Source organism: Ostrea edulis, chromosome 2 (assembly GCF_947568905.1).
Source record: "Ostrea edulis chromosome 2, xbOstEdul1.1, whole genome shotgun sequence".
NCBI lineage: Eukaryota > Metazoa > Mollusca > Bivalvia > Ostreida > Ostreidae > Ostrea > Ostrea edulis.
Window position 1 is genome coordinate 95088376 of NC_079165.1, and position 21704 is coordinate 95110079.

At 33.2% G+C, this 21704-nt stretch overlaps 2 protein-coding genes across 5 annotated transcripts in view; both read left to right on the plus strand.

Moving 5' to 3' along the window:
- Nucleotides 1-14457, plus strand: part of LOC125682554 (transcriptional regulator ATRX-like) — a 52844-nt gene extending 38387 nt beyond the window's left edge. For all 3 annotated transcript variants that reach the window (XM_056155614.1, XM_056155616.1, XM_056155615.1), the window contains 7 exons: nucleotides 4330-4448; nucleotides 5373-5550; nucleotides 6809-6991; nucleotides 9350-9530; nucleotides 9646-9797; nucleotides 10048-10152; nucleotides 12287-14457. In XM_056155614.1, coding sequence (XP_056011589.1) covers nucleotides 4330-4448; nucleotides 5373-5550; nucleotides 6809-6991; nucleotides 9350-9530; nucleotides 9646-9797; nucleotides 10048-10152; nucleotides 12287-12493 — 1125 coding nt within the window. In that variant the 3' untranslated portion in view covers nucleotides 12494-14457. The remainder of the gene's footprint in view (nucleotides 1-4329; nucleotides 4449-5372; nucleotides 5551-6808; nucleotides 6992-9349; nucleotides 9531-9645; nucleotides 9798-10047; nucleotides 10153-12286) is intronic.
- A 1503-nt stretch (nucleotides 14458-15960) lies between these two features.
- Nucleotides 15961-21704, plus strand: part of LOC125682561 (SLAIN motif-containing protein 2-like) — a 16819-nt gene continuing 11075 nt past the window's right edge. For both annotated transcript variants that reach the window (XM_048923204.2, XM_048923207.2), the window contains exons 1-3: nucleotides 15961-16358; nucleotides 17362-17507; nucleotides 17948-18088. In XM_048923204.2, coding sequence (XP_048779161.2) covers nucleotides 16069-16358; nucleotides 17362-17507; nucleotides 17948-18088 — 577 coding nt within the window. In that variant the 5' untranslated portion in view covers nucleotides 15961-16068. The remainder of the gene's footprint in view (nucleotides 16359-17361; nucleotides 17508-17947; nucleotides 18089-21704) is intronic.

Below are 21704 nucleotides of genomic sequence, written 5' to 3' on the forward strand. Positions count from 1 at the left end.
ATCTATATTTAGGAAAAGCAGAAAGGAATGTACTGAAATTGTGAATTTCACAACCCTGACTTCTGACTCTTGGACAAGTCCAAAATAGTCATATATTGTTGGTATAATATAATTATATTATTATAAGCCTGTCTTAAGACGGGCCGTATTATGTTATGGCCTTCATGTCCGTCCGTCTGTCCGTCCGTCTGTTAGCTTTTTCGTGTCCGGCTCATAACTTAAATACTATAAGGCCTAGAATAATCAAACTTTGTCAGTTGATACATCTTGGGTAGAAGGTGTGTCGCACATTAAAACCAGGGCCTGGTTTTTCGAAAGCTGGTTAACTTTAACACAGTGGTTAAGTTTAACGCAGTGTTAACTCCTAACCAAGTGATTAGCTAACACAATGGTTAAATTCTGTTTTTCGAAAGCAATTTAACACATTGATTAGTTAACACTGTGTTAACCGAGTTAACCACTTGCTAATCATTTGATTACCCATAATGCACATGTACTTCCTATGTAAACAATAAGAATGCAGGAGTAAATAAAAGTCTTGTTTGTGGGAGATAGCTGATGAAATGTTCATGTATTGTTTTGTTTCAAAATACATGACAGTGACTGTGAGCCATGCACTTATACTTGTATAAATGCATTTATTAGTCTATTCAATTTGAATAATCATAGAGGTATTGGATATAATGATATATACTAGGCCTTTAGAAGCCTAGTTGAGAAAAACGGTGCTTATGTTGTAGAAAACAGGCTCATTGCATAGTTTATCAAAGTGGGGGTTTATAGGGAGTCGAACAAGTTGACTTCACAATTGTCTGAAAATACTTGACAAGCCAAAACAAAATAATTTATACACCCCCCCCCCCCCTCCTAAAATGAGTTGTTCTGTACGAGCCGAACCTAAAATCCTAAGTTGCGTGATGGGGGAGGGGGTCGGTTTCATCCTTTATCAGTAAAATATACGGGTTCAGTTCAAGCTTACATTTCAACTACCAATCACTGGTGCTATGATATGAAGAAGCGGGGAAGGGGGGTGTCAGACTTTGCATGTAAAAATAACAGTAAACGTATGTTGTCAGAAATAATGGGGTGAGGTGCTACATGTTTTGGACTAGGAAATAAAACATGGTTTTCTATATTGTTTGATTCATAATTGGACAAAATTTATGGGAGGGGTTTAACGACGATGCTAGCCTATAAAAAATTCTAAATTTCTAAGAACATCTAACTTTTTTTTTTTTTTAATACTCTTTAAAAGTCTTATTTTCCCCAAAACAGTTAAAGATATTCATGAAGAAAATGATAAATAAATTTACCTTATGATAGTCTGCTCACATACATATCTATAGCATTTTATATCTATGTACTTTTTATGCATTTATTTATTTTAATATTCTTTTTATTTTAAACATAACACTTGATCCACCACTCCATTTCTACTAAGGGAGATTAATCTGGAATATCAACAATGAAAAACTCTTCCTAAGTTTGTGTTAACAACTATTCTGTATTAGCCTAAATTGAATACTGTTCATATTAGATAGCCTTCAAAAAGAAAATACATGTATGTACGTTTCATGCATGCAAATCTTCATTTGAATCAGTTGTAAATGATACAAGGGATTTTCAAAAGGTCAAGGCCAGTGCAAACGATAGTGTTTTTAAAGTTGGTGTTTCAATGGAGATTATCATCATGAACTAAGGGCCTGCATACACTTTGACATTTGGAAGCCAAAATTAGGTAAAATTATATCTTAAGCATGGGTCCTGTTGCAGGATTTCATATAAGTGAATATAATACGAGTTTTATTGACACCCCCCCCCCCCCCCCCCCTTATTGAAAGTTTCTGCCAAAAGTATCTATAGATGCGTGCAAGATATTGCCACTGACAGAAAAGTGTAACACCATCATCCAACTGTACTAGTTTTTTCCATTAGCTGTTCCCCTTAGGTAATTTCATGAGATTTGACGAATATATGAATTTATGACAACATAAACAACACACCGTCATAGTTCAGCATCAATACACACCTCAGAATGTCTAAGCCTTTGAAATTTTCATGATTTTTGGTCTGAGGTGGACAGAAAATGAAGTAGGCGGCCATTTTTAACCACTGTGTTAAGACTTAACACAGGTACTGGAGGTGGATTAAAGTTAACACAACGTTAACACAGTGTTAACGCAAACTCGCATTTTGAAAAACAGTTAATCACATGGTTAACTTTAACACAGAAGTTAACACCGAGTTAACACTGTGTTAAAGTTAATCAGCTTTCGAAAAACCGGGCCCAGGTCGCTGTGACTTAATTAAGAAGATATGGCCAAATATGGTAAAACCCTGTCCGGCTCATAACTTGAAAACTATTTGATCTAGAATCATGAAACTTGGTCAACTTATGCATCTTCGGTAGAAGGTGTGTCACACTGTACTTTAAGGTCACTGTGACATTTAGTTGAAGTGATTTTTTGAAAAAAGTATGTTATAATTGGTACAATCCCTACTCATATAAGAGTTTTGTAGAAAACCTCATTCAAAAATGTTACATCAAGAAAACACATATTTTTTTATGATATACTGTACAGCTTTTTTTAGCTTATGTAATGTTTCCTTTGTTTCTAACAATAACATGAGAAATTCCACTTGTCCCATGGGAGTAGCATGCAAAGGGCATTTTGACAAGACTAATTAATGAGTTTTGTGTAGAGCATCTCTGATCAACATGATCAAGCAGGTGTTATCTTTATCTCTAGGGAATTGGGCAGAGAGATCTTAGCCTCTTAATTGCAGATATACCAGAAATTATTTGTGAAAGTGAATTTGTTTGTTGTGGTTAGTCTTTATTTTCAAAATTAATTTGACATTGTTCTATATAATTTTTAATTTTTTTTCTCGGCAACCTATATGCAGAGTATCATTTCTCACTAAGACAACAAATGGTTGCAATATGTATAAAGGCCTATTTTAATGATTAGTATTTTGATGTTTTGTTATGGCTGTGGCATTGTTCAGAAAAAAGATATACAATGAACAAAGCTTCAGATTGGGCATTTGTGTAAATCTGAACAGATGAAATAGTATTGCAATAACCATATTAAAAAATGTTAATTCAAGAAACTACACATTCTTCATTATATACACTGTACTATACAGCAGTATATAACAAACAAATTATTTCTTTTGTGTCAGTAACAAGAGAAATTTCCCTTGTCCCATGGGTGTAATTATCAAGCAATTCAGGAGGCATTTTGCTAACAGAAAAATGGCATTCTGTCAAATTACAGATTAATTAATGAGTTTAGAAGATTTCTGTTACAGCAATCTGATCAAGGAGGTGCTATCTATATCTCTTGCAATCAGGAATTGGGCAGAGGAATCTGGCCTTCTAATTGATCTGTCAAATTTTAGAACAGTTCTAATTGGTAGCCATTACTTTGAAAGTTAATTTGGTATAAAGTTTAAGAATTAATATGATATTGTAAAATATAGTTTTATTTTATATCTCAACAACAAGGTGCAGATTGTCATGTCTCACTAAGATGACAGTTTTACAGTCTAAGAATAGACATAATGACGAATGTTTGATGTTTTATTACGCTGTGCATTGTTCTTCATTCCTTAAAATACAATGAGCAAAGCTGCAGATGTGCATTCTTTTATGGAATTCTCAGTTGACCAAAACGTCTATAGGCGTCTTGTGTAAGAACACATCATGTTTTATTCTGCTGCTGAATATTAGAATTTAGCTTTGATTTGCAGAACAGGGACATTATTCAAGATTTCTTAGCCCTTGGCTCTAGTGATATCTTTAACTAATGATCAGGTGACTGTTAAGGCTTGTGGGCCTGATGAATTACCTTTGGGTTGGTTTTATTTTTTCATCTCTGTGCACAAGATTTGAAATGTCGCGTTAAAAAATTTACATTTTGAAATTTTAAATATTTGAAATTACATAATTTTTCAATCACAGTAATGTGATTTGATTGAATTCTTTTTTCTTTTTTTTTCCTTTTTTTTTTTTTTTTTTTTTGGATAAAAAGTTTCAATTTGAATTTTGCTTCTTAATAGCAATGTATTTTCAGATTGTCATAAATTTACAATATGAACATCATTGATATCAAATTTTAAACTTTCAAATGCATTTACCTAGATATGCTTTTCATGTGTATGATCATAAGAGGGGGTGAAAATCTGCTTCAATATTAAAAGAAAAGATTAGTTTTCAAATTCATTATGTTCTCTTTAACTAGACAGAAAGAAAAAGTAATCTTGAATTAGAATTATGATATCCTGTGGAAAATGATGTCCTTTTTTCTGATTTCATTACTACAGGGAGAGCAGTTTGGAAAGCATTGGACCCTGGGAGAGGATTACTTCAGAATGGATGGATCTCATAGTGCTCAGGCCAGGAAAGACATGGCTTCAAAATTCAATGACCCAGAAAATTATCAGTAAAGATTTTTTTATGTACATTTTAGTAGATCTAGGAATTTTTTCATCTATTATGACACGAGAACCAAGGCTCAATTCAGTATATAGTCCTCTGATCAAAGGTTCTTTGTCATCTGCATTGTTTCTGAAAAACCATCAGTCCTACCAAGAAAACTGGCAGAAAATCCAAATGTCTGATGATATTATAAATGCCATTGTCTGTGTTAACGGTGTTAATCTGCAGGATACTGTCAGGAATATTTCATTGTACACAGAAAGTTTTTCACTTTACGTCGTAATCTCCTAAAACCTTTATTGGATAATGCTCTTTGTTTTCAAAAGGTATGTACAGTAGGTCATATAAGATTGTGAAACGGAAGAAAATGGTAGATCATGTTGATATATTGATCTAATTAAAGAAAAACTTGCAGGTGTAACAGTAAGGTGCAATTAAATGACACCAAAAGCAGTGTAATTATTCATAGCATCTTAAAAGTATCGTGATATTTATCGTACTATCAGGTCTGTTTCGTGATACGTATTGTGTGATGAGGCAAATGTAAAGTTTGCACTCCTAGTTTTGATCATACATCACACTGAGTTAGTAATAGGCAAATGGCTTTTGGACAAAGGTCGGTTACGGTCATTTTGTTAAGGTCAAAGTCTCTCAACATATACCTTATATATGAAAAAAATGCTTCATTTCAACAGTTATTGATCATTGTGCAAGTCATATGAAGAACATGTAGTTCATTAGTTCGATGAAGTTTGGGAAGCATCCATCAGTTTTACTAATATTCTTGTTTAAAAACAGAATCACTTTTATACGAGAAGTGAATAACAGGCTAATAATGAGTTTGATTGGAGACATTTGGTGAATGAACTCTATTGTAATCCAAGGATATTATTGTGATGAATTCAACTGAGTTTTGTTTTAATTTCAGATGTAGACTATTTCTGATTTCCACAAGGGCTGGAGGTCTAGGAATTAACTTGGTTGCTGCTAACAGAGTTATCATTTTTGATGCTTCGTGGAATCCCTCTCATGATGTGCAGTCCATATTCAGAGTCTATCGATTCGGACAAGACAAACCTGTTTATGTTTACAGATTTCTTGCTCAGGTTGGGCTTTTAAATGGATATAAATGTATCTATAGTCATGTCCATTATTCATACTTATTTATACTTCTTCCTGTTTGACCTACATTTGAAAACTTTTAACCGTGGCCCTAACTTTTGAACACTTGGTGATCGGGCTTCTGTGTATTCCTTTTGACAAGACCTTTTTTAGAAAAAATTTTTTTTTACCTATGACCTTCCATATAACCAACCAAGCTTTTGTTTGGTACCAGAATGACTTAGCTGTTATACGGTGGCATCAGTGTTCCATTAACACATTTTGTTTACAGATTATTGACCCAGGGTCTACAATCAGGGATCGATTTTACATAGCACATGAATATAAACACACAAAAAAACTTTTACAAAATCTTTTTCTCCAGAACACACCTGCAAGACCATTTAAATGATATTGTTATAGATGCAGATCCGTGTGTGGATCCAAATTCTGATAAGTCGTGACCATGGTGAGCATGGGCTTCTTGTTTTCTTTTGTATTCACACATATCTTATTTAAAACAACTAAACAGATACATGTACATCAAAATAAGAACATTTCAACTGTTACAAGACTAAATACATGTACTTAAAGGTTGACATTAAAGTGGGCTACCAGAACACTGTACAAAATGTCTTTGCACTCGTGTGACATATATGCATAACAACAAGAGAATTTTAATTATGTCTAGATTTGATGAAGACCTCTGTGACACAGATTTTACAGTTCTTGACTCTATTATTAGTTCATTTTAGTGAGCAGTATTTTTTTTTTTTTTAAATGCCTTTATATAGCCTTTAGATATTAAGAGGCTAAAGAAGCTGTGAATGGGTCCTATTTCCCCTTAAAGTTTGTGAAATAGTAAAATTTGAAATTCTGGTGGTTTCTTTTGGGGGTTGGGGTTGGGAGGTTATTAATTTTTTAAGCCATTATATTTACAACCAGTTTCCTTCTGTTCAAATTTAAAGTCAGAAATTAAGCTATTTATTGTCTGCCATCATTTTGCCCTGAAAATGTCAATTAAAGTCTGTTTTATTTCAAAAATTCAAAGCATGGAGTGCTTGAGAGGAAAAAATGTTGTATTTTTCAACCATTTACCTATTTTTTGAAAGATGCATCTGCAGGAGCAAATGTAAATCATGTTTCCTAATGTGCTATATGTTTGTTTAAAGGAAGTGTACATTTTCAACAACAAAAATATTTTTTTTAAATTGAAACAAAATTTCATATACAGTGTATTTCAAATTTGAACTTTTTTGACAGGGAACTATGGAAGAAAAGATCTATGAACGTCAGGTTACCAAACAGTCACTGTCCCAGAGAGTGGTAGATGAACATCAGATAGACCGACATTTCAATTCCAATGAACTTTCTGAGCTGTATTCATTCAAGCCAGACAGACTGGATGACCCTAACAGAGTGGAAAAGACACCCATGCTCCCAAAGGTAGAATACTGAAACTGTAAGGGGGGGGGGGACCTAACAGGGATCGCCATTAACGGTTGTCCGATTGCCTGAGGCAAGTGAAAACCCAGTTCGGACAAGTGAAACTCAACATACACTTGCCCGATGGGGCAAGTGATTTTTTTCAGTAGGAAATGTGATTATTATAATAATTGTGTTAAGCTTGATGAACATCAAATATTAGAACGTAATGTCCAACTCCATATATTGCTGTTTTCTTTACCAAATTGTCAGATTATAGCGAAGGCCCATTCTAGTAGACCGTACTGTATCACCAATTGACAGAGAGAGATAATCAGAGTTACTGGTTGACAGGCTTATTATCATTAGAGTCTAAGATATTTCGGACAACTAAGTCTTTCATTCGGACAAGTAAAACTTTGAAGCAAGTAAGAAGAAAAGTTAATGTCTACCCCTGCCTAACGGAAAAGACACCCATGCTCCCAAAGGTAGAATACTGAAACTGTAGAGGGGAGGGGAGGTAATTAGGCAAGGGTTTTTGATATGCTTCTCTTCTCACAAACCAATGGAAACCCTTGGAATTGACCTGTTAATATTGTTTATGGCTCATGGATACTCCAGACTGCTGTCTCGAAGGGTAGGGCCAAACTTTGTATTTAGTGTTTGTGTGTAAAACATTTGTATAATGTCTTCTTTAATGCTATCATCTTTAATGCTATCGCAGTGATTTTTTTTTTCTTTCAAACTGCCACCCCTCCTTTTGAATTGGGGAAAAATTAGCGACATTTTCCTCAAATTGGGAAAAATCGTGCATTGTAAATTAAAATGGTAAAGATGCATAAAATAATCAAATAACAACAAATGTTTTTGTTTGAGGTTTCTTTCAGATATGATTTAAAATCATAAAATAAATCATTATTTAACTTTAAATATGTACAGTATAAATATTATTTAGTTTTTCTAAGAATTACTTATTGTCTAATTTCGTAAAAAAAATAATTTACCCATCACTTGTAAATATTATATTAATAATATAGTTTCCAGAATGTCTCACCAGTTTGTATTTTTCGGATTTTAGTAAAATCCTATACTGTTTGCCACTTCCTGTTATTAGTCTGACCCTACATATAATGGGGTCAAACTGAAAGTGTCAACAATATGGCTTAATGTGTATCTGGAAACTATATACTACACTGCGTATCTGCTTATATGGATGCCTCCATTAATTGTCTTACATATTCTTTACAAAACCTTTTGCATGTGCAAGGGTTTGGAGAATAAAACTGAAGAAAAAAAACGTATTTACTATTTGTCAGCAATATACTTTAACTTTTTATTTAAAATGGCCTAATTTCCCTAGATTTGAAATTGGGGGGAAAACATATATATATTTGGGAAAAAATAGCTAATTTTTGTGAGGAGGGAAACGACTGAATACTGGTGTCATTTTGGCCCAAAAAAATCACTGGCTATCGATACTAAATTTGAAACTAGATATTGACCAAAACTGTAAATTTCATGATCCCAGAGGTAGGGGGTTTTGATTCCAGGGTCTTAGAGCTAAATGAAAGCTAAATGCATATTTAGGAAAAGCAGAAAGAGATGTTACAGTACCATAATTGTGAATTTCACAACTCCAGGGCTGGTCCAAAGTAGTCATATATTATTAATATAACATGTATATTATATTTTGTATGTAAGGTCTTTCAGCACTTTTCTGGCATTTGCATTTTAAGAACACATCTTGTTTTATACTGCTGCTGAATATTAAAATTTAGGTTTATAGATATGCAAAACAGGAAAATTGTTGCAGATTTCATAGCCCTTGGAGCTAGTGATACTTTTAACTAATATTCAAGTGACTTTATGAGGCCTGTGGGCCTATTGTTCTAAAGGTACATGTGCTCCAATATTTATGTTAGATTCTAGTAAAGATATCTGTACAACAGTATTTTATGAATAAAATTAAACAAAACACTCAAATAGTTTCAAGATACATCTTTTTAAACTTTCAGAAATGAGTAGAGTGCTGACCACATGACTGTCTTATTAACATACCACATGTTATTTTCCCAGAAATTATGTAATCTGTGCATATCTACCTACCCTTTAGTGTTTTACACATGATCTAGCATAATGAATTTAGTTCCATTGTTTTTGAACTTGCAATTGAACAATTTGATGCAACTTACTCAAACAATCACTACTTTAAAGATGTGGGACATTTGGGGTACAGATGGTCCCCATTACAATTGGCACTAGTTTCTTTTGTAACTTAGAAATATTTGAAGAGCATCCAATTTCCCAGCATTATACATATAATTGCTTATGAAGAAATTAGATTGAGTGAAAAAGAAGTTATGACTTTTGATATTTTAGGACTTTATGCTTGCTGAGCTGATGAAATCACAGAAAGACTGGTTTGTCAATTATCACGAGCATGATTCCCTTCTGGAGAATAAGATCGGAGAAGAATTGGATGAGGAAGAGAGAAAGGCAGCCTGGGACGAGTATGAAAATGAAAGGAAGGGTGTTCTGCAGATGAGGCAGAACTTCATGGGTAAGCAGCATCAAGCTTTACAATTGGTCACAAAGGACTGACCACTTGTTAGTTTTTATTTCTTTATTTACTATGAAGTAAATTGGTAACCATACTTTATTCATAATGCTTGTAGCAAATATGCCTAATATGGGTTTCAACAACATGGTGCAGAATATGCAACAACAATCCCAAATGGGGTTCCCGTACGGTTACAATCAGATGTTCAATATGCAGGCCTTTACACAGCAGAATCTTCTTCAGTTGGTTCATGATATGAAAGAAAGGGTAATTAAAACATTGTAGTTGTCTGTGTAATAAACATTCATCTTTATGGTGTGTTATATTGTGAGATGGTGTTTCCATCTTTCTGTTAGAGTTTTTGTTTCTGGAAAATACAAATTATAATTCATTATCATTATTTTACATTTATATAGCTTAAGCAAGTTGAAGTTAAAACATTGGTTGTAAATATTTGCAGCAAAGGTCACTCAGTATGAATGAATGCATGTTGTGTTCATTATTTTTTCCCTTTCAGTATCCACACTTGCCACAGGAACAACTTACACAGCAGGTTCAAACAGTTATAAGACAGATGGTGTCCCGACAAATTGCAGCTCAACAGGATGCTCAGAAAAGACAAGTATGAACAAAATATTTGTCATTGTATTATTGACATGCATCTTTCAATTTTGGATAACAAGACTTGTTGGAGATACAAGTTTGCCATGCCCACCAAAATTAGTTCAGTAACAAACCTTGAAGGTGTATTTAGAATAGGGGATCATACGTGTACATATGATTTCTCATTAATCGTCCAGAAAATACATAGATTGCAATCCTGGGAAAACATCAAGGATTTTAATTTAACAGATCTTTTCAGATGACTGTTGAAATAATACTATTTGATAAAAACATTTAAAAAAATGTAAATCTATCTTTGTTAAGTTGTCCTAGTCGGTTCTATGCAGTACGAAAGCAATGTGATGTAAATTGTGCAGGCCTACATCTACATTATCGTGCCGTTCTTCTGGTTTTGGGCTGAGAGTGAAATGCGTATCGCAGCTTATAATCAGCTGCAGGATGTAAATAAACACAAAGAATATTAATTACGGATGGGTGTTTAGACATACATGTATAGGACTAATTTCCAGGTAGTTCATGATCCGTTGAATGTCAAGGATTGGGGGGTTTTAGTGTATGATGTATGTAAAGTGTATGATGTAAGTAAAGTGTATGATGTATGTAAAGTGTATGATGTATGTAAAGTGTATGTAATGTGTATGATGTATGTATTGTGTATGATGTATGTAAAGTGTATGATGTATGTAATGTATATGATGTATGTAAAGTGTATGATGTATGTAAAGTGTATGATGTATGTAATGTATATGATGTATGTAAAGTGTATGATGTATGTAAAGTGTATGATGTATGTAAAGTGTATGTAATGTGTATGATGTATGTAAAGTGTATGATGTATGTAAAGTGTATAATGTATGTAAAGTGTATGATGTATGTAATGATGTATGTAAAGTGTATGATGTATGTATAAAGTGTATGATGTATGTAAAGTGTATGATGTATGTAAAGTGTATGATGTATGTATAAAGTGTATGTAATGTGTATGATGTATGTAATGATGTATGTAATGAGTATGATGTGTTTTAAAACCAATGTTTTAATTAGTTCATGTTAGTTGATCATCATCTGATTTATTTTTTAATGGGCCTCGGTGGGAGATTTCTGCAAATTTCCTGCAGTTTGCCATGAGGTTTCACAAATATCTTGTCTTCTTAAAAAACGAAAAATCATTAATCTAGCCCATCTCGTGTTGAAAAGTAATTGTATAAGTGAATTTGTCATAGATGTCAATCAGCTGGTCCGACATCTTATGAATTGTTCAACAGTATGTCAACTACCTGTGATCCATGCTCTGATGCCAGTGAAATTTAAAGAGATAGATATACCACATGTCAGTAATTATAGATGTGAAAAAACTAGTACCTTGAGGTTTTAGGTGTATACTGATAGCCAGGAGGTAGACTTTCTGAACCACAAGTCTCCCAGCAAGACAAGGAGAGTGACATGTATGCATTGTCTTTTAAACCCAATCTTACTGGTCCTGTACAGAACTAGATCTCTCAATCTTACTGTACAGAACTAGATCACCCAATCTTACTGGTCTTGTACAGAACTAGATCTCTCAATCTTACTGTACAGAACTAGATCTCTCAATCTTACTGTACAGAACTAGATCACACAATCTTACTGTACAGAACTAGATCTCTCAATCTTACTGTACAGAACTAGATCTCTCAATCTTACTGTACAGAACTAGATCACACAATATTACTGTACAGAACTAGATCTCTCAATCTTACTGTACAGAACTAGATCTCTCAATCTTACTGTACAGAATTAGGTAACACAATCTTACTGTACAGAACTAGATCACTCAATCTTACTGTACAGAACTAGATCACTCAATCTTACTGGTCCTGTACAGAACTAGATCTCTCAATCTTACTGTACAGAACTAGGTCACTCAATCTTACTGTACAGAACTAGATCTCTCAATCTTACTGTACAGAACTAGATCACCCAATCTTACTGTACAGAACTAGATCACCCAATCTTACTGGTCCTGTACAGAACAAGATCGTATGTAAAGTGTGATTTTTCAATTGAAAGGTTGATGAAATAATGATAATCTGCAAGCTTTTTTGGCTCCAGTCAATAAGATATGATTGGAGTATTGTGTTGCTGTGTTTTAGATGGCACAGAAAGAGCTTCAACATCAGAGAGAACTACAAAGAATTCAGAGCCAGATTCGACAGCAACAGATGCAGTTGATGCAGGCCACGATGGCTGGACAAGGAACATCAGGACTTCAAGGGGAAGCCCGTGGTATGCAGTCCTTGTTGAATCCGCCAACAAATAACATGGCTCTATACCAGCAGAGGAGAGAACCGAAGAAATAAACCATTTGCCTTTAGTGTGATCTGACATTCATTTTCTCCCCAGCGGGATTTGTATTGAATAAATCATCATTGAATCTGTGAAGTTCATCAAATGATGTAGACATGATGATCATATTTACTGTGCATTTAGATGATGGTTTAATACAAGTAAATGAACTGGAAGTTCCTCTGCATGGAACTTGATTATATGTAGTTCACGTGTGGAGTTTAAGGTACCTCCCACAATCTCTGCATGTATTTTCATGTTCAGCCAACTTTTGAAAGCTGAAATTTGTGTATATGGTCTTTGTAGTAGGAAAATTGAATGGGAATTTTCCATCCCAAGAGATACCTAGTGGTACCTGCAGTTAGCATTCGCCACTTATTTATTTATGTTGTTCATACTGTTTATTGTTTTTAATGTGTTAAGAAATCATATTATATGAATGATTTCGAAGAAGATAATGACATGTATTAATTTAAGCTTCATCAGTGTACATTTTTAGTGATATGGCAAGAAATTTTCATGCTTATTTCACAGTAGTGATCATTTTGGGAAAACATTTTTTTAGCTCAAGTGAGCTTTTCTGATCACTTTTTTTTTTTTTTTGGTTATCTATCTGTCTGTCCGTAAACAAAATGTCTCCTTCAAAGGGGATATAATCACGATTCTTGGGGATAGATTGGAGCCAGGATAGGGTATAAAGTTTTATATGCTGATATATAGGAAAAATCTTTAAAAGTGTCTCTTGAAATATTTAAGCTAGGGCTTTCATATATTGTTTATACATCTTTACAGCAAGACCGTTCATGTGATGCAATGGTATTTGATCCTGTGACCTTGACCTGGAAGTTTGACTTAAATTTGATCTATTCAATATATCTGGAACTATTTCATATTTTGTATATAGGTTCTTTTTGGCAAGACATTGTGACACAATGGTGTTTGATCTTTTGACCTTAAGAGGTTGACCTACTTTTAGAAAACCAGACCTATTCAATATCTCCTGAACTATTTAAAATAGAGCATTCATGTTTGTATATAGATTTCTTATGGTGGGATCTTTTCATTTCAAACCATGATGTATGACAGTGTGACCTTTGTCTTAACCAGAACAGCAAAGTCATGTTAATCATGTTGGTGTTGAGGCATATCCATGTTAATATGTGAATTCATTTTTAGTTATATCAAGATTCTTTGGGGCTAGGTTGGGGCCACAATATGGGGTAAAAAAAAATCATGGGAATAAAGATTGATTAAAAATCACAACTGCCAACAACAGCAGAGTGAAGGTGACTCAGGTGAGCCATGTGGTCCATAGGCCTCTTGTAAATATAAAGTATAAATTTAATAAGTCATATTTTTGGTCAAGCTAGTCTGCCAGAATTTTGATGTTTATTTTTATGGAGTGCCAAATGAACATAAACTCAAATGATTGAAGATATTTTTAATTATTCTAAGATACCATCAATTCAACAAATGCTTTGAAATGATGCATGCATTGAATCAAGTATTGCTCTCATCAATTCAATATCCTTAAATGAATAAAGATATGTCTTCAGTTATTTGGGTTAATGTTTATTTGATGTTCCATATATTTTTGTTCGATAATTTATTACAAACTTTCAATGTTATGAATTTCCAGTTCGTAATTTTTAGCCTTTCTGTCATATTCCTGTGAAGATCCTTAAGACATTTGATATTTTCTTATTGAACTAATAAAAAACTAGTGGTTGAAAGAATTTGGATTGTCATGTTTGTTGATATTGTCTGTGTTTGGCCAGTTTTGGTCATGGGATGAATATATCAAAGGTACATGTCATATTCTATTTTTAGATTCTTTTTTTAGATTGATGTACAATTGGTGGAAATGTTTGCTAGTCAATATTGCAGCTGATTGTCAAAAAACATTTTGGTGCAATTCTGCATATATGTAAACATTTAAATACAAATGATTCAATAAACAAATTCAGAGAAAATTATACTAGTGGTGTCTTATACATTGTATTGTGAATTTCGTTATCAGAAAACTCAGTTTTAAGAATTCAGTCTGGCACAGGCATTGTATTGGGTTTGTTTGCTCAAGGTCCTTTTGTCTTGAATACATTCTTACAATGGTTCTGTTTCTATATCTGGTTGAAAAATAGCTGTAATCCCCTCTAGATTGAGTACTGCTTTGTATTTAGCTGCAGAACTAGCTCTCTAAATAAAAAAGTATTGGGACTGATCAGATCTCGGAGAGCTACAGTTCTGCAGCTACATTGTATTATATCCTGAGAAATGTGTGGCTCTAATGGATACTGGGGTTCATTAAATAGAAGGCATAGAAAATGTTTACATTGTTGCAGCAGTGGATCAAACAAACATTGTTTCAGTGGTTTTAGATAGACTTTAAAAGTAACATGTATTTCATTCCTGAGCTTATTGCTATATATACCCAGTTTGATTTTTTCGGCAGAAAAATGTTTTTCCAACATGCCTTCATCTTTAACTTGTGCCTAACCATAAGATATTCACTCTAGTTATATAAACATGTTGCTGTGGGTCAAATGCTTTGGGGTCTACCACACTTCTATTCATGTAGAAAGAACTTTTGGCTTTAAAGTGTTGCAATAGTTCAGTGACAAAGTGTACACTTCATAACCAGTAGGTTGCGAGTGACAGCAGTTTGTATCGTGACCATGCCAAATCTTGGATGTAAACTGGTAGCGATTGCTACTTTGCCAAACGATTGCCATATATAGGAGTGAGTCTCGGGTCTTTTTGGATATGACCTTAAAAACAAGTCATGCCACGTTGGCTTGAGAAAGAACTCTTATTGCTATGGCCCTTGGTGACATGCAGAGGTCTAATTGTAAACCTATACAGCTGGTGATGTCGTCACACAAGTGAAAATTTAAATGATCGACCTAAACAAAACAGAATAAGAACTTGATTTATATCTAAGCTTGTAAGTAATTGGACAATTATTACAAATTGATAAAATACCAATCTAATTAAAATTAGCTGTTTTGAATCTGCTTCTCGTTTGAGAAACAGCTAATTTTAATTAGATTGATAAAATACAATAGTGGCCTTCCAACTATGTTATTTCTTAACTGGAAATGCGTAATATAGCACAATTAAAGTCTTAAAATATTTTGAAAAAAAACACAATAAACGCACGAAAAATGTATCTACTATTTTACTAGATACAAATTCCATGCGGACAAATTGTCTGAGGGTGAAACGTCTTTGGAAGCGAAACGGTCTTTAGGTCTACCCAGAGTTATCGTCCCTTACTTGTTGTGAGTGTAAGGAACGATAACTCTGGATAGAGGTTAGGGCGAAACGTCTTGTTCCCTAATAAATATACAATACACAAGCATGTTGCATATATAAATATATTTAATGAACGATAGTACTTAATATACAGATACTAATGTAACTTTGTGAAAAATCAAGAATATTGTTATCATGCGAGTTGATAAATCAAGTGATGTGATTACGCATGCTCTGTTCGTTAACAAAATGGCCGACTGTTAAATGTCAACACGGGAATGAAGGAACGACAATGTCGTGTTTTATGCTTATTTCAGTAAAATAATACAAGAAAATGGATCCGTCTGACACTATTATTGACCCCGAAGCAGAAGTTAAAAAGCTTCAAGACCTAGTGAAAAAATTAGAGAAACAGAATGAATTTTTAAGGGGTCGACAAAAGATTCAATTAGAGACTTTACAAAATGGTGAAACAGAGTCAGGAAAGTTAACAACTAATCATAATAATAACTTACCAGATAGTAAAGATAAATCGTGGAGTAAAAGTACAGGTGGCACTTCTTTAGAAGAGATAGAATTGTTGGATGTAGAGGGTCTTTCCTTGCGAGAAGATGAGGACTCGTGGTGAGTTGACACTTTTAAAAGACTGTTAAATACAGTAGGCTTATACATATAGCAGTGATTTTTATTTCAAAAGAATGCTTATTTGATAATTTATCACCATTTTATATTTATGATACACCACAGGGGTTCGTCACGAAATTTTTGTCTTATTAAAATTTGACATCGTGTATACTATATTATGTAAATATAGAATAGAGAGGGTCAATTCGTGACGAGTCCCTGTGAATACACTATTACTATTAAAATCATTCATTTTTGTAGTAAGATTAATTTTTTTGTGGTTTCATTTGAAGCCAAGTCTTAACACTGAGACGTGCCTTTTTCATACTTTTTTAAATTTTAATAACTCCATGAAAATACATGATGGGACAGTTAGCATAATTAGACACTGTGGCTACATCATTCATTAGTACACGTACAGTTCTTTAACTTCTGAAGAGACTGTGTATTCGGTTCGCAGATGCATTCTTGAAAGCAAGAAAAAATTTAGTAACAAATTCATAATGGTATTTGAATAGTGAGTCATTGGTTTTAGTAAATGTCTGTAGAGAAATCATGAAGTACATGTTGTATCTGGAATTTTATTGTGGTGGACAGCATATTGTTGAGAAATCACTAGACCACAGAAATGTATTTAAAATTATAATCATATTATTTCATTAGTAACATTAATCAACTAATAAGTGTTGATTGAATGTCCATTTCACAATTCTGAAGACTTCTGCTAGTAAGTATGTTATAGAGTCTTTCTATAACAGATTTTCATTAGAAGTCTTCAGCATAAAGACTCATTAAAATGATGATTATGGAAACGAGCTTTAAATCCTTGTGCTTAGAATTTGTTTTCTGTGATAGAGAAACTGGTAGGAGGCATAATGCTTAATGAATCTTTATATATATAGAGAGATAGTCAGATGCTATATTTATTTTTAAATTTCAGGTACAGTGTACTTACTGTATTGACATATGTTATGACAATAATATTTTCATTTTATCGTTGCAGGTTATTTACATCTCCAAAACCTCCAACACCCCAGCAGAATAAAATTAGTCCATATAAATGGGTTAGACAAGATTTTGACCATCCAAGTCCAGAGGTCAACTTAGTAAAGAAATCTCTCATAAATAAACTTGATGAAGTAGCTAAATGTAAGTCCTATAATGCCAATGGTTATTACATATAACTTACTATTGAAGTAAATCAGTTTAAAACTGTTGTACTTAAATCAAGTGAGTTGAATGTTACATTATTGGTATATGGATTTTGTCAAAAGTTATGGGTGATATACATACATTATACATGTACAAATGTACATGTCAGTAGATAGGTAAAATATAACAGTAAGTTGAGATAAATATATGTAGGAAAGATTAAGTTTTTCTAAAAAAAGATTTAAGTATATGATTTGTAATAAAGATTCTAATAAAGTTAACATCAAAATAATCTCTTTTTTATATATATATATTGATGTTTCATAGCATATGTATCAAATTTTTTCCAGAAGAATTGGACAGTAATTAAATGATACCTGTTTGTTTAATGGATGCATTTGTGACCTGTCTATTACATAGTGATATCCATTTTGCAGTGTCCAGGAGTAGCAGTACTCCTACCTTTGGACTGTACACATCTCCCTCATCCTCCAGACCCAGGATGAGCCAGTCTGCTGAAAACACCCCGGTGACTAGTCAGACAGCGGCAGTAAGGAAGTCATTATATACTAATACAGGTAAACCTATTAAAAGAAATCCTCTGCCACCAAACAAAACCAGGTCTATAGCATGCTTTTTGTGGCACAAGAGCAATTGAAAGATATGTTATAAGCTCCATATTTATAAGGTATAGTGTTTAATTCTGAACATGCCTCATGATGTGCACTGTAAACAATTATTTCTTAGGCAGACACACACACCAGAATTATTAGATATTTTGATATATATATATATATAGATATATAGATGTATTTGTAGTATATCGGTGGAGAGCGATCATGCTTTTACTGAGCCATTTATAAGAGCCCCGTTCTCTAAAAACCTGAGCACTAATTTTACTTACATGCTCAATTGCGGTGTCACATCTGTTTAGCAAATAGCTCTGATTGATGTAAAAACTTCATCTGCTATTGTTAATACATACAAATGGGCACTTCTCTAAAGAGAAATAGAAAAATGTGTTGTAATAAAATGATTGACTTAGTAATGGAAAATTTCCCTGCCCTTATAGTCTTTTCGTGGATGGTGGATCTTGCAAGCTTGCTTGGCCCACTTTAGTGTGCAAACTCAGTCTGCTCTATATGAGTGAAATATTGTCGAGCAGGACTTTAAGGACGACAGACCTAATTCGAAATTTCACACTTCTGCGCAGAAAGCCGTGCACATCACTATTTACAGTCTCCGTGCATTGTGACGTCGCTGCAATTGTTTCATCACATTATGAACATGCGAAATTTACGAACTGAACTTGAGACTGTATATTTCTTTCCTTATACAAGTAATACATCTTATTTTAATCCATATTTCATATGAATTCTTCAATAAAGTCGATTTATAGAATTTCCGTAACTTTTGTATCTGTGAATCCGTGACTTTAAAAAATCTGTCCGTGATTCTTCCGTGTTTTATGTATAATTTCTGGGATTCCGTAATTGTCCGTGTTTTTACAACCTTCCGTGCATATGGGATGAATCAAACTGTCTTACGTATGTACAACGAAGTAAAAAAAAAAATGTAGACTCTTTTGTTATTAAAATTTTACTTCTGAATATAGTTTATATCATGAATATTTTTATCAATAGTAATTACTGTATTACTCTATAAATAATTAACGATTTACGGCATGCACCAGAAGCGTATTACTAAAAAACCGACGATAATATCTATTTACAACCAACTGCGGAAAAGAGGGTAGAATTATATTTTGAAATCTTTCGACCATTCATTAAAACGACAAAGAAATAATGACTAAAACCGTATCAATCAACAACAAACGAAGAACAGAGGCAGGACCGGGGTAGTTTCTCGGCTGACAATAAACACGCTATCGCCCCTACCCATTGGATAGATATTTTATTATTATACCAATTGAAAGCAGAATAATTCCTCTTCCGACAAAAAAACAACAACAACAAATCGTTCCGTCATATTGTTGGGAACAGCTGTTATAGTTGTGACGTTGAATACGCCACTGGGCTTTGTATTTGACGTCACAATGCCGAATTGCGCGGAAAATCGATCCTGCCGTTGAATAGTTTGAAGACTATCATCCTAGCGCAGATCTTAGCACAGAACCAATCACACAGCAGAGATACACTTATCTTGGCGAAAATAGTCGGCTTATCGTCATCTTTTGATATAGAGAAAAATACATTCAGGTAGAATAATATGCGTCTGAGATTGCAATTACCAATCAACATGTACCACCGTATTACAAAAACATGTATATATGCATTTACATTCAATACAAGTAGCCTACAAGAAATATCAGAATTCCTTTATTAAAATAGATTTATGCTACTCTTAAGCTTAACTTATAAAAATGTTTCAGGGAATATAAGTCCATTTTGTTTCTGAGAGTGTTCATAAGAAAAATCTTATAGATGAAGATGACACTTGAAGTACATGTTAGATCCTATCTTGAAACTCTCCGATAAGTCTTGACTTGTACTTGATCTCTTATCATGTGTGCTTTTATTCAAACATTTGAAATTTTTGAATTTATTTAGAAAGGTTGAAGATTATGAAAATGAAAACAAAATATGCACATTACATATAGGCCTAACCTATTTATACAAATCCGTTGTCTTAAGGTATTCAATGTATAATGACCATATTTCATATTTAATAAATGGATGGTGGAATTTTTGTAATCATGGTATGATTTTGAAGGGATCATCAAATAAAAATAATCCACCGTAGGAATTTTCAAAATTTTGTTTACTGCTTGATTTATTTCACCTAGAATTTAACATTGAGGTATATGGGAAAAGCATGTTTTATTACAATATTTTAAGAAGAAATTATATTTTCATACAAATCTCTTGGTAGAAAGTTACATACACCTTCTCTTAATGAAAATATGAAATAAAATTAATCATTGACCACACACATTTTTAGAAAAGTAGATTTTTCTTATTTTTATAAAGGGTAGACAACTCTTCCAAGAAGTCTTAAGTGCAAAAAGGTCAGCTTCTAATTATTAACCAGTCATGTGAATTTCATCTGCTTCACTTTCATCATTATTTAACAATAAACATTTATGTTGATCTAAATCCTTCAAAATTGTTCATTATCCTTTCATTATACATGGAATACCTTAAGCTGCATACTGAGCTCTATATCGGATTTATTGAATTTGTGACAGTTCATACATTACATATTTTGACACCACCCCTGGAATATTATGCAATGACTCAGTGTTTAGATATGATTGGTGAACTTTTTCCTAATCCATGTGATTATTTAGTATAAAGGAAAAGTATGAAACTACAAGTAGAAAACCTATCCATTTCTTATTCAATGACATTTTCCTTGAAAACTGGCCAAAAATCGTCCTTTGACATGCTCCCCTGAAAAAGAATTGCCGATGACCCATACTTTTTTTCTTATAATTAGTAAGCTTATTGTCTTTTTAAAATCATCCTTTAATTTGATATAAAACTCTATTGTAGAATTGTTTTAATTTTAACTTTTATATTGCACATTGGAAATTTCCTTATATTTCCTTTGCAATTACGACTACTTCATAGTCAACTTTTGAAACGCCCCCCGGTGAAAATCAAATACGATTTTCATTTGGTTTTTTCATTGATTTTAACTCATTAATGCATGCTTTACCTTATATCAAAATTTGAATAAAATCTCTATTGTAGAAACGAATTAGGTCCGTCACCCTTAAACAATATACAATCAATCAATCAGTCTGCTCTACCACAATATACAATCAATCAATCAGTCTGCTCTACCACAATATACAATCAATCAATCAGTCTGCTCTACCACAATATACAATCAATCAATCAGTCTGCTCTACCACAATATACAATCAATCAATCAGTCTGCTCTACCACAATATACAATCAATCAGTCTGCTCTACCACAATATACAGTCTTCTCTATAGGAATGAAATATTCTCGAACGGGACTTTAAACAATTTACTATCAATCAATCATTCTGCTCTACCACAAAGACTGCAGGTGGGAATATTTTCTGATAGTCTGTCAATACAGAAAACCAATTTCTATTCATGATGACCTCATTCCATGATTTACCAGTGATGAACTAGTTTGTGGGGACTAATTTTTGCGACCGACATTATCTTTAACAAGTACAAGAGGCATTAAGGATTG